This window comes from Gekko japonicus, unplaced genomic scaffold, assembly GCF_001447785.1.
Source record: "Gekko japonicus isolate JY-2015 unplaced genomic scaffold, Gekko_japonicus_V1.1 scaffold4461, whole genome shotgun sequence".
Lineage (NCBI taxonomy): Eukaryota > Metazoa > Chordata > Lepidosauria > Squamata > Gekkonidae > Gekko > Gekko japonicus.
Window position 1 is genome coordinate 989 of NW_015165383.1, and position 12,433 is coordinate 13,421.

Below are 12,433 nucleotides of genomic sequence, written 5' to 3' on the forward strand. Positions count from 1 at the left end.
GGGCGGCCTGTCTGCTTGCTTGCTTTTGGCCTGGGTTGGGGCCGCCTGAGACCCGCGCGCTGCCCCCGGAGGAGGAGGAGGAACCGCGCAGGGAGGCGGCAGCCAAGGTCAGCTCGTGCGCCCCTTCGGCGGCGAGGGGTCCTGTGTTGTGGACGGGCGAGGGGTTCTGCGCTGCGTGGGAGATGCTCCTGGCTGCGCCGCTCTTGCTGCTCCTCCTGCGCTGCCCGGAGGGAGGCCACGCCTCCACCCCCCGGGCCCTCGCTCGCCACCAGAACCAGCCCCGCGCGGCCTCCTGCGCTTCCGGGCCCACACCTGCCTGCCTGGCGAAGGACCCAAGACTGGCGTGCTTCCCCCTTCCTGTGCGCCTCTCAGGGGTGGGCAGCAAGGCGGAAAGCAAAAGTGCGCCAGTCTCCTGCCGGGAAGTTGGCATCTGCGCTCGCCTAGAGCGCAGGAGAACCTCAGGCCGGCCCTGGCGACTTCCCACCTTTTTGCTTCGGGGTTTTCCAATGGAACTCACTTTAATTCACTGCCGCTCTCGGCTCCAGATCAATACAAAGGCTCACTTGATCCCAGCCGAGCCGAGCAGCCTGCCAGACTGCAGCAGCGGCCGCCGTTGCACAACTCTCCCCCTCCGCTCCCCGGGCCAGGGATCTTCCCCAGCCCAGCACCGCGGCACACACAAATTGTCCCAGGCAGGCTTTCGCCGGAAGAAGCCATGCGCCCTGCCCTGCCGCCCGCCGATTCCCAGCAATGGCTCCCTCGTCCCCTGCCGGACCAAGGCACGTGACCCCTCCGTGAAACCAGATCCCCCCGGTAGGATCCACCCAGCCGCTGGCAATGGGGGGGGGGGGGGCGGGTGAGCAGCAGGAAGACGGAGGAGCAGCTGCCGCAGGAGGCTGAAGGTGCCAGGGAGCCGATAAGCCTGTCCACGATGGTGCTGGACTCGGGTACTGCGCGGTGCACGACTACCCTGCAAGGTGGTATCACTGCAGGAGGGGGAGGAGGGGCGTGGGGGTGACAGCGCCACAGGGCAGAGGGAAGGGGGGGACCCTCCTGGCCCGCCGCAGCCCCACCCTTGGCGGCCCCTCCTGTGTGCATGCCCGTGCTTTGTTGGGTGGTGTGAATGGAGGAGGAGGGGGGCATGTTTGTCAAAGGAAGCGGGCGGGGCGTGACTAGCTTGTGGCGCCCATCGCCCCCCCCTCCAGGGCGTGTTTCTGGGAGGTCTCAAGGCCCCACCGGGAGGTTGGCATCTGCGCTGAGGGGGTGTGGTTGCCACAAGCTAGCCTCGCCTAGGGCGCAGAAACACCTTGGGCCGGCCCTGGGAACACTTTCCCTATGAGGAAAGGTTAAGGCGCTTGGGGCTCTTTAGCTTGGAGAAATTATGGCTGAGGGGTGACATGATTGAGGTTTATAAGGTTAAGCATGGGATAGAGCAGGTAGAGAAAGAGGTACTTTTCTCCCTTTCTCACAATACAAGAACTTGTGGGCACTCCATGAAATTGCTGAGCAGTTGGGTTAGCACGAATAAAAGGAAGTCCTTCTTCACCCAAAGAGTGATTAACACTTGGAATTCACTGCCAAAGGTGGTGGCGGCGGCTACAAGCATGGACGGCTTCAAAAGGGAATTAGATAAGCACAAGGGGTGGACCCACGATACTCGCAGGGGGGGAGGCAGAGGAGGAAGCAGCAGGAGGGGGTAAGTTCCCCCCCATCCCGCCGGTTCCTGCCCTGTCTCCTCCACACACACACCCCGCTCGATCTCCCACCCTTGCTCGGCCGGTCGCACAGACCTGTCCTCGCGCGTGGGAGGGAAGGAAGGAATCAGCCCCCAGACACACGTCGGGTCCTCGGCGCCACCGGAGGCCGCCGCGCTCTCTGGGCTCTTGGATCCGAGCGCCCCACCCTCGCCGCCTCCAATTGGCCCGGGGAACGTTCAGCTCCTATGCCCGGCCCCCATTGGTCCCGGCGGGCCCATGTGACACCCAATGAGGCTGTCGGGTGCCAAATTCAAAAACCTGGGAAGGAGAGCGCTGGGAGCTGAAGGCGGCGGCGGCAGGGTGCCTCTCCCTCCCTCCCTCCCTTTCCTCACCCGCCCGGGAGGGGCGCGACCCCCTCCCCCTCCGGAGCCACACCGTAGTCGGAGTTCACAGCGCCGCCGCCGCTGCCGGGGCTACAGGAGGAGGAGGAGGGCGCGGCGCTGCGGGGAGTCAAGCCGCCGCCTGCTGGGCTGGCGTCCAGGGGGAGGGATGGCGAGCAAGGAGGAGGAAGATGCATCTCTCTTCACTCTGCGTACTGGTGAGCAAACCCACCCCGGTCCCCTTCCCTTTAGCGAGCGGCCCACCTCCTGCTGCTTCCGTTGCCGCTGGGGCGCCCTCTGGCCGCGAGCCCGGCTCCCCGGCAGTGCGCAGCTTCGGGGCGCCCCAGCTTCGCCTGTCCCAGCAGCCACCCTCCTCGCCCCTCACTGCTCTCCCCACCCCCCCGGTTCCAAAGCGAGCTTTTTCTCTTCTCCCCCCCCCCCCTGCGCAGGGGACGCTCTGTGAGTTTCGGGGGGATTTAAACATCCCCCCAATTTTTTTCCAACATTTAGGATTTTTGTGCACATGTGGGGACCGCCCCACGTGTGCACAAACCTCTCACTGCCCCCCAAGTGCCCCCGAAGTGCGGATTTAGATATCCGCACAGAGGGGGCCACTTCACTATTAGATATATAGATATGGAGCAGAGGTCCATCAGTGGCTATTAGCTACAAGGTATAGATAGGGACTCTGGGGCAAGTGATGCTCTGTCTTCTTGGTGCCTGGGGGAGGGGGCAACAGTGGGAAGGCTTCTAGTTTCCTGGCCCCACTGGTGGACCAAATGATGGCACCTTGTATTTTTGGCCACTGTTTGAAAGAGTATTGGACTGGATGGGCCTTTGGCCTGATCCAACATTGGCATCTCTTATGTTCTTAGGCTTCGGTTCTTGACAGGATTGTTTCCAGATCACAGGCAGAGCAGATGTCTGTGATCTCATTCAGAGAAAAGGGAGTCTTCTAAAGGTTAGAAACACAGAAATGAAGATCTGGGCCCTTCCAGAGTCTTTCTAAGGGCCTCCCATCCCGACCTTTGCCTCAGGCCAGGACACCTTTTCTGGCCTGGGTGATGGCCACAACACTGACCTCTGTTGCCCCTGGGCAAGAACACACACATCAACCTGCCTCCTACTTAATTTGACCCTTGGTCCACTGAAGTCAGTGTTGCCTACTCAGTCCAGCAGGGGCTATCCGGGGTCTCAGGCAGAAGTCTTTCACATCACCTCTTACCTGATCCTTTTTACTGGAAATGCTGGGGATTGAACCTGGGACCTTCTACATGCCAAGCAGATGCTCTGCCAGGGAGACACAGCTCCCCCCCACCCCCAAGAACCAGGACAGGCCTCAAAACGGTGAACAGCTGTTCAATATTTTGATTCATGCCTCCTCACAATGGCCGCAATTTGCACCCTTGGCACCAAGGAAAGATCCTTACCCAGAAAGGCCACATTCTCGTAGTTCTCCAGCATGACTTCCCTGTACAGAGCTCTTTGTCCCGGATCCAACAGGGCCCATTCCGCCTCAGTGAAATCGATGGACACCTCCTCAAAGGAAAAGGGGCCCTGAAAGGAAAAGCAGATTCCCTCCTCAGACAACACGCCAGGCAGAGATGGCACCCTGGAAGGGAGTAGTCTGGGAAGGTACAGGATGTCTGGCCTGTGCTGGGTAAAGGGAACAGCATTCAGAGGATCTCTCACCCCGACACCTTGTAGAAACTAGAGGAGCAAGTGCTCTCCTGAGAAAGGAAGAGGGACCCGGGCTGTCCCCCCTGCTCATCTCATTGTTGCAAAAAAAATAAAAATAAGCAAGCCTGGGGCATTTCTGTATAACAGCCTGGATTAGCTGAGGCCTCTCTGTTTGGTTCCTCTCCCATAAGGCTTTGCACCTCTGTCACCTCTCAAGCCTCTCTCTAGCCTGACAAGGCACTCTGCTCCAAAAAGAATAGTTTTCATTTCTCTAGGTCTACCATGTCACCCTCATACTGTGTCGAAGACTCCAAGTGAGAAGGTTTGTAGCTTTTGACCTGGAACATACTTTCTGAAGCAGGTGGCTGTGCTTCCAATAAGGTCACAATAAAGTTCAGACATAATATCCTTGACTGTCTAACTAGGGTATGAGTTCCAGGTGAAAACTGTACTCTTTGTTTTGATGTTATTCTGGTAAAAGTTAAATTTACATCATCCATGTGGGCTTCACTTTGGGTACTGAGAGTCTAAGTTATTGAAGACTTCTTTGCTCTGGGCTAGTCTTCAATCAGCTCTCTGTGAGCTCTTGTTGACTAGACCGGGACGCTCCATATTTCATACCAGTGCAGTATGTTTGTGTTGAAGTATTCTACACTGAATATGGAAATGTTATGTTTTAATCCTAAAAGACCTGTAAGTGCTAAAGTGTTTTCTATCCTTAAGAAGCTTATATTGTAACTAGGAGTAAGGCTCGTTGTGGGAAGAAATACAATGTGCTCCGGAAAGAGGCTACAGGTGAATGTCCCGGCTGTGGTGGGTGGGGCAGCGGAGGGAAGGGGAAAACAGAGGGAGGCCAGCCATGTTTATTTCCCTCTGCTTAGCTAGAAAGCAGGGCTGTCTCAAGTCTTTTTGCTGCCCCAAGTGGGTAGTATGGGAGGAGAGCCACAAGGTAACAGGTATGGTTCTCTCCACCCCTGACTTATGTTGATTTGGGGCTACGCAGTGGCAGCTAAGGTAGAAAAGCATCTCCTCCTATACCATGTTTTCTGGGTTCCAAGGGTCTAAAAAGTGGTTCCGTAGCCAGGTAAAAGTTTGCCAACTCTGGGTTGGGAAACACCTGTAGATTTGAGGGGTAGTGCCTGGGGAGGGCAGGGTTTGGGGTGGGGAGGGACCTCAGGAGGATCTAACGTTAACAAATTGGAAAGATGTGGTTTGGAGCCTGTTAGGTGGATCTCTAACTGGTTGACAGATCGCACCGAAAGAGTGCTTGTGAATGGTTCCTCATCTTCTTGGAGAGGAGGGACAAGGGGAGTGCCTCAAGGATCTGTCCTGGGATCTGGGATGAAGGGCTAAAGGGAATTCTTATTACAATTGCAGATGATACTAAATTGGGAGGGGTAGCAAATATGGTACAAGACAGAGTCAGGATACAGGATGATTTTTGACAGGCTGGAAAACTGGACTAAAACAAATAAAATGAATTTCAATGGGGATTAATGTAAACTTCTGCTTTTAGGTAGGAAAAACCAAATGCATAATTATAGGATGAGGGAAACTTATCTTGGTATTAGTATGTGCAAAAAGGGCCACCAAGATGGTGAGGGGTCTGGAGACCAAGTCCTATGAGGAAAGGTTGAAGAAGCTGGATCTGTTTAGCCTGGAGAGGAGACGATTGAGAGGTGATATGATAACCATCTTTAAGTAATTGAAAGGCTGTCATCTACAGGATGGTATGGAGTTGTTTTCTGTTGCCCCAGAAGCAGGGCCGGCTTGCCCACTAGGCGAACTAGGCATTCGCCTAGAGCGCGAGCCAGCCTTTAGGGCGCGGGAGGAGAGGCAGGGGCGGCCGCTGCATTGGCAACGCTGCCCTGGCTCTCCGGAGAAAGCCACCCATCTTCTAACCTGGAGAGCACTGAGCTCACCCGCCAGTCCTCGCCCCCTCCCTTGCCTGCCTGCCTGCCTCTGCTCCGCCTCCGGAAGGACTCGCTGGGTCCTAGCGCTCCCTGCCCTGTTGGGGGATCGGAGCGCTGGGCGTGTCCAGAAGCTCCTCCCCGGGGTTGCTGAGCCCCCCCCCCCCGCCCCACACGACCACCGCCACCAAGCGCGCCCCCTGCGCCGCCGCCTTCGACTCCCCGGCAGGCGGGGGCGCAGTTGCTTGCGCGCAGCCTCCCCCCTCAAACCCAGCTACCCAAGTCCTGGGAGGGGAGGGGACCCGCGCCCGAACACCACCGCCGCCCTCAGTGCCCCCAGTGAACCGGAAATGCTCAAGCCAACTTGCGCCTGGGACGAAGAGCAGCACAGGTTGCGGAGGACGCCTGCAGTGAGCCAATTCAATAGCAGGGGGGGCAGTGGCTTGTGCGCAGCCTCCCCCCCCCTCAAGCCCAGCTGCCCAGGCCCACGGAGGGGAGGGGACCCGTGCCCAAACACTGCCACCGCCCGCGGGCCCGGCCGAGCGCCTCCCTCCCTCCGGCTCCGGGGAAGAAGCAGGGGGCGCAGTGGCTTCTCCCTCCAGCTTTGGGAAAGAAGCAGGGGTTGCAGTGGCTTGCACGCAGCCTCCCCCCCTCAAGCCCAGCTGCCCAGGCCCAGGAAGGGGAAGGGACCCGTGCCCGAACACTGCCACCGCCCTCAGGCCCAGCCGAGCACCACCCTCCCTCCCTCTGGGGAAGAATCAGGGGGCGCAGTGGCTTGCGCGCAGCCTCCCCCCCTCAAGCCCAGCTGTCCAGGGAGGGGAAGGGACCCGTGCCCGAACACTGCCACCACCCTCAGGCCCAGCCGAGCACCTCCCTCCCTCCCTCCGGCTTTGGGGAAGAAGCAGGGGTTGCAGTGGCTTGCGCGCAGCCTCCCCCCCTCAAGCCCAGCTGCCCAGGGAGGGGAGGGGACTCGTGTACAAACACTGCCACTGCCCTTGGGCCCGGCCGAGCACCTCCCTTCCTAGCACCTCCCTTCCTCCCTCCGGCTCTGGGGAAGAAGCAGGGGGGGCAGTGGCTTGTGTGCAGCCTCCCCCCCTCAAGCCCAGCTGCCCATGACCAGGGAGGGGAGGGGACCAGTGCCCAAATACTGCCACCGGCCTCAGGCCCGGCCGAGCGCCTCCCTCCCTCCCTCCCTCCGGCTCCGAGGAAGAAGCAGGGGGTGCAGTGGCTTGCGCGCAGCCTCCGACCCCTCAAGCCCAGCTGCCCAGGCCCAGGGAGGGGACCCGCGCACGGTATTTTCTGTGGCCCCAGAAGGTTGGACCAGAAAACAGGTTGAAATTAAATCAGAAGAGTTTTTGGCTAAACATTAGGCAGAATTTCCTATGGTTAGAGCGGTAAAATCCTCAGGGGAGCAGGCTTCCTCAGGAGGTGGTGGGCTCTCCTTCTTTGGAGATTTTCAAACAGAGGCCAGATGGCCCTCTGACAGCCATGCTGATTCTGTGAGCTTAGGCAGATCACGAGAGAGAGGGCAGGAAGGGTCACCTCAGTGCTTAGTTCTTGTGGCCCTTTCTTACACGCCCAGGGAAATGTCGATTGCCACTTTGGGGTCAGGAAACAGTTTTTCTCCAGGCCAGGGATCCTGGAGGTTTTTTGCCATCTTCTGGGCATGGAACGGTGGACACTGGGGGTGTGGAGGTATTTGTGAATTTCTCTCACCCTAGATAGCACAAAATGGCCAGATCCAGCGGTAGGCTTTACTAGGGAAATGAACAGAGGATCCAGTTAGCAGGAGAGGCGGATGGTCACAGGACTCAGCCAGTCTTTCCAAGACAACTTGTGGCTGTGCTGGACCTGGTGTGGATTGGGGCCACGTAGAGAGGGCAGCCACCGGTTCACCTTCCCACTTTGCAAAGGACTGCCGAGTTGTCACTGTGCAGGAAGGAAGGGTGAAGTCCCTCTCCCCTCCCTTCCTGCACATCCGGGGAGGCACAGGGCGTGTGGCACCTCCTGACTGGTTCATCATGGTCACATGTCATATGAGGGCCAGTCGTGGTCACTCTGTGAACAGGCATTTTGTCTCGATTTTGCTTTCTGGCAGACCAAACATGGATGTGGGTGGAATCCCCAGGCAGCCGCAGGCTCAATTCAGACTGGGACCGGGGCGCGTGAGAAGGGGAATCAGCCCCACCACCACCCCCCGTGCCGTTTTCCTAACCCGAAGCAGCTCTGAGGAGCCGCTGTTTGCCCCGCTGGGGTTATCTGCCCGTACAGAGGAGGGCTGCACTGAAGTTCCTCCAGTGGCACAAACAGCAGCTCCACCAGGGCTTCTTCAGGTGAAGAAAATGGCGTGTGTGTGGCCGCAGGAGAGGCCGAATCCCCATCTCCTCTTGCGCCACTCACAACCCGAACTGGGCCCAAGAATGCCTCGGAATTGAATTCCCAGAACACAGCTCCACCCAAAGCCCTTCTGGAAGGAGAGGCACTAAGTCTCTGAATCCCAGGGCCAGGAGGCAGCCTCAGGGGAAGGCCTCGGCCTCTGTGCCCCCGTTGTCGGCCCTCCAGAGGAACTGGTTGGCCGCTGTGTGAGACCGGAGGCTGGACGCGATGGACCCTCACTGGTCTGATCCAGCAGGGCTCTCCTTCCCCACACTCACGGCATTGGCTTACCTTCTCCGCCACAGAGGGTCCTTGGGGCAGGGGCGCATTCCGACTGGAGCCTTCGACACCATCCGAGGGACGTCGATGGGGCTTCTCTCCCGCGTGGCTCTTCAGGTGTATGTGGAAGTCAGAAAGACAAGGATACGTTCTCCCACACTGCGAGCACTTATATACTTGCTCTCCTATATGAGTCCTCTCATGCACCATGAAGGTCGAAGTCCCTCGAAAGGCTTGCCCGCAGTAAGAACAAATGTATGTTTTTTCCTCCATTTGCAGGTTCTCGACTTAAGTCAGGGCTCTGACGGAAGTTGTTTCCACAGTCTTGGTCCCTCTGTGCTCTTTTACGCCTCAAGAATCTCTCAACTTCCAGCATTTGCCCCCAGAACCAAGGCTACTTTGGGGTTTTCCCTCTACAAGAGCCTTCAAATGACTTCGTGTCCCCAGCTGAATTTCAGGGCCCCCCAAAACAAATCCCTTCAGATCCTTCTAGCGGTCGATCACCAAAGGCCACTCACTCTGCTCCCTTCTGCAAACAATCCTCCTCCTAGTCCAGCACTCAGATGTTCGATCCTGGAAGAAAATTAGGACATCATCAGCAACACCCCCCAAACAGCAGTGATGACCCCTCATCTCTCCTAATTCAGGACTGGACCAGGGTGCGCTGCAGTGGCCGAGAGTGTCGGACCTGGACCGGGGAGGAGAGAAGTGGGGTGGCTGGATTCAAAAAGTGTTGGAAAGGGGGCAAAACAAAATACAGGGAAAAGGCACACAACACCCAGCACAGGGATTTTCAAATGAAAAGCAATACAGTTGGGCTCACTCAGAGAAGTACATGTTGCCAAGTCTATGTCAGGTTCCTCAGAGCATGCGCAGAGTTCCTTGCTGTACCAAGATGTTGGAAGAGGCCTTATATCTAAGGAAAACCCAGCCTCCTGTGGATCCCACTGTGGATTTCCACCGAAGTCAATGGAAAATCCCAAATGTCCAGGTATTGATGGCCAAAGGAATCTGATCTAAGCCAGCCTCTTCTGTAAGAGTGACAAGCTGATTTCGCCAGTCCCACTCAAAGACCCAATTCTGATGTCAGAGGCTACCGTTACCAATCAGAAACATTCAAAATGATGGTGCCACCTCCTCAGGCATTTGCTAAAACACCAAGGGGTCCAAGACCCCAGACGCTCTAGGTGGCACTCTTGACTGGCCCTCGGAAGGCTTTAGGGTTTCTGTCACAGGTTTTAAGGACAACACTCAAACTTGTAATAGCCAAGTATGGAAACACAGAGATCCTGAGAGACCGAGTAGTCCCTGACAGGCCCATCAATGGACTTCATACATTCACGTTCAATGAATCCTCTACTTTTGTGTAGTGGTTAAGTGTGCGGATTCTAATCTGGGAGAACCACTTGCACCTGGCTGGATGACCTTGGGCAAGCCATAGTTCTGATAAGAGCTGTTCTTGAAAAAGAGCAGTTTCTGTCAGAGCTTTCTCAGCCCCACCTACCTCACAGGGTGTCTGTTGTGGGGAGGGGAAGGGAAAGGAGTTTGAAAGCCGCTCTGAGATACCTTTGGGTAGTGAAGGGCAGGGTATAAATCCAAACTCTTCTTCTCCTTCTCTTATAAATAACACTTTATCACAGCATCTGAATGTGGCCCCAGAATGCTGCTCAGCCATGAAACAAACTGGACAAGCTGGATCCCACCACAATCCTTCAGAACTCTTTCGACACCGGCCTGAGGGGCCCAGAGGAAAGGGGAAGGCAGAGAAACAGAAGGCGGTGGCTATGTAAGAACAGAAGAGGAGCCATGTTGGATCAGGCCAGTGGCCCCTCAAGTCCAACACTCTGTGGCACACAGTGGCCAAAACTCAGGTGATTTTTGTTCTCCCTGAACCTCCTTCCCAAAGCAGGGACTTTTTGGCACCCTGTGAGCTCAGGCCACTATCAGGGGCCCACACCAGTACACTCCACCACATTGCTGGTGGGTAACTGGACACTTCTCCCATTAACGTCTGGTAATTGTCACTACAAGAGCCAGTTTGGTGTCGTGGTTAAGTGTGCAGACTCTAATCTGGGAGAACCGGGTTTGATTCCCCCAGTCCTCCACTTGCAGCTGCTGGATGACCTTGGGCAAGTCATAGTTCTGAAAAGAGCTGTCCTTGAAAAGGCAGCTCTTGAAAGAACTCTCTCAGCCCCACCGACCTCACAGGGTGTCTGTTGTGGGGAGGGGAAGGGAAGGGAGTCTGTAAGTGGCTCTGAGACTCCGAGCGAAGGGTGGGGTCTAAATCCAATCTCTTATCTTCTTCTTTCATATCACATGCATCTTAATACATTTCCAGGCTGCTTCTGTCCACCCACAAGGCCCAAAGCAAATTTCCATAATGTATGAAAGGCCCAGACCTGGACAACCCAAGCTGGCCCCGTCTCATCAGATGTTGGAAGCTAAGCAGGGTCGGCCCCAGTCAGTATTCGGATGGGAAAAATCTTGGATCGTTATCCAAAGGCAGGCAATGGAAGACCACCTCTGTGAGTCTATCGCCTTGAGAACTCTACAGGGTCACCATTAAGTCAGCTGACGGGAAAGAGAGAGAGAAAGGGAATGGAATGGAATTAAAAACATTTCTTTCAGCCTCTCTCATATTCCATCCCATTCAGCTCCATGATACCCTTTTTGGTGACAGGGCAATTATAACTTTAGAAAAGTTCTGGTACAGCAGAACAAAACACTGTTGTCTTAAATGGTCAGTTTTAACTGCTTAGATCTTACCAACTGCTTCAATCCAATCTCGGCTATATTTATCACCACTTACTGATCCATCTTGGCTCTAAGTAGCCGTTCCTGGCAACTTAACCCCCCCCCCTCCAGTTTTACCTATATGTAAGGAGCTGCGGTGGCTCAAGTGGTTAAGACACTGAACTGCAGGCTGTGGAAGGTCGGTAGTTCCGCAGTTCGAGACCCGGGTGCCGCATGACGGAGGGAGCTCCCCTCTCTCGTTCCAGCTCCTGCCAACCTAGCAGTTCGAAAGCAAGAAATTGCAAGTAGATAAATAGGGACCACTTCGGTGGGAAGGTAACAGCGTTCCGTGCACCTTGGTGTTTAGTCAGGCCGGCCACATGACCACGGAAACGTCTTCGGACAGCGCTGGCTCTTCGGCTTTGAAACAGAGATGAGCTCTGCAACCCTAGAGTTGGACTCGACTGGCTTTCGAGCAAGGGAACCTTTACCTTTTTACCTAAGGCTTAAGGAAGTTCTGCTTCACTGTATCTGAGGAAGAGTGCATGCACACAGAAAGCTTATCGCCAGAATTAAACTTTGTTGGCCTTGAAGGTGTCACTGGACTCAATTCCCCCCCCCCAAAAAAAAGTAGTATTTGGTCACAATTTTCTCCTATGATCAGTGTTTTCAGCAGTTCAGTATGAAGGAGAAAAATGCAGACAAACATCACTTTCGGGGTTAATCTGCGAAGACTCCACAATTTCTGGGGGGTGGGTGCGGGGGTGGCATGGGGCCGAACCTGGTCCTGGCCCCCACTTGGTCATCTATATTAAATTGTTTAGCTCTGAAATCATTTATATCTCCAAAAGCCATCAGCAACGAATCGTGTGGTTTTAAAGATGCAATCCCCCCCACACACACACACACTCATAGTAGTGTGGTTCTCCGTCAAAGAAAGGACAGGACAGGCGTCAGAAACAAATAAGTAGGTGCAAGGAGCTCCAGCACTGAGGCAATTTGCTGAAATACTTCCAAGTATTTTTTCACCTTGACCCAGAGAGTCCTCCATCTATCTGTGTTATGCCTCTGAGGGTGCCAGTCACAGCTTGCTGGCCAAACGGCGATGTCCTGCAGTGCCAAGAGCCTGCAGGCCGGGAAATGAACTCCAGCCGGTAAAAGCCTCCGACGACACAATGCAAGGAAATACTTCCTCCTCCCCCCCCAACAACTCAGCCTGACTGTGCGGCTGGACCTGCTTTGTGGCCCCCCAAGTGGAGATCGGAACTCTGCCCTCCTTGCCAATGGGAGACCAGCATTCTTAACAAAAAAAACCCCTTCACCTGGTGCATGGCCTTACTCCGAAGGAGGCCTTCCCCGGTGGGTCGGTGGGTGGGTG

General features: G+C 55.8%; 1 protein-coding gene across 1 annotated transcript in view; it reads right to left on the reverse strand.

Annotated features, from left to right (window-relative positions):
- Nucleotides 1-19: 19 nt before the first annotated feature.
- Nucleotides 20-12,433, reverse strand: part of LOC107109936 (zinc finger protein 420-like) — a gene marked incomplete at its 3' end in the record, with an annotated part of 54,316 nt that continues 41,902 nt past the window's right edge. The window contains exons 4-7 of the mRNA XM_015410647.1: nucleotides 8,335-8,590; nucleotides 5,946-6,037; nucleotides 2,090-2,227; nucleotides 20-440 (exon numbers count right to left, since the gene is read on the reverse strand). Coding sequence (XP_015266133.1) covers nucleotides 20-440; nucleotides 2,090-2,227; nucleotides 5,946-6,037; nucleotides 8,335-8,590 — 907 coding nt within the window. The remainder of the gene's footprint in view (nucleotides 441-2,089; nucleotides 2,228-5,945; nucleotides 6,038-8,334; nucleotides 8,591-12,433) is intronic.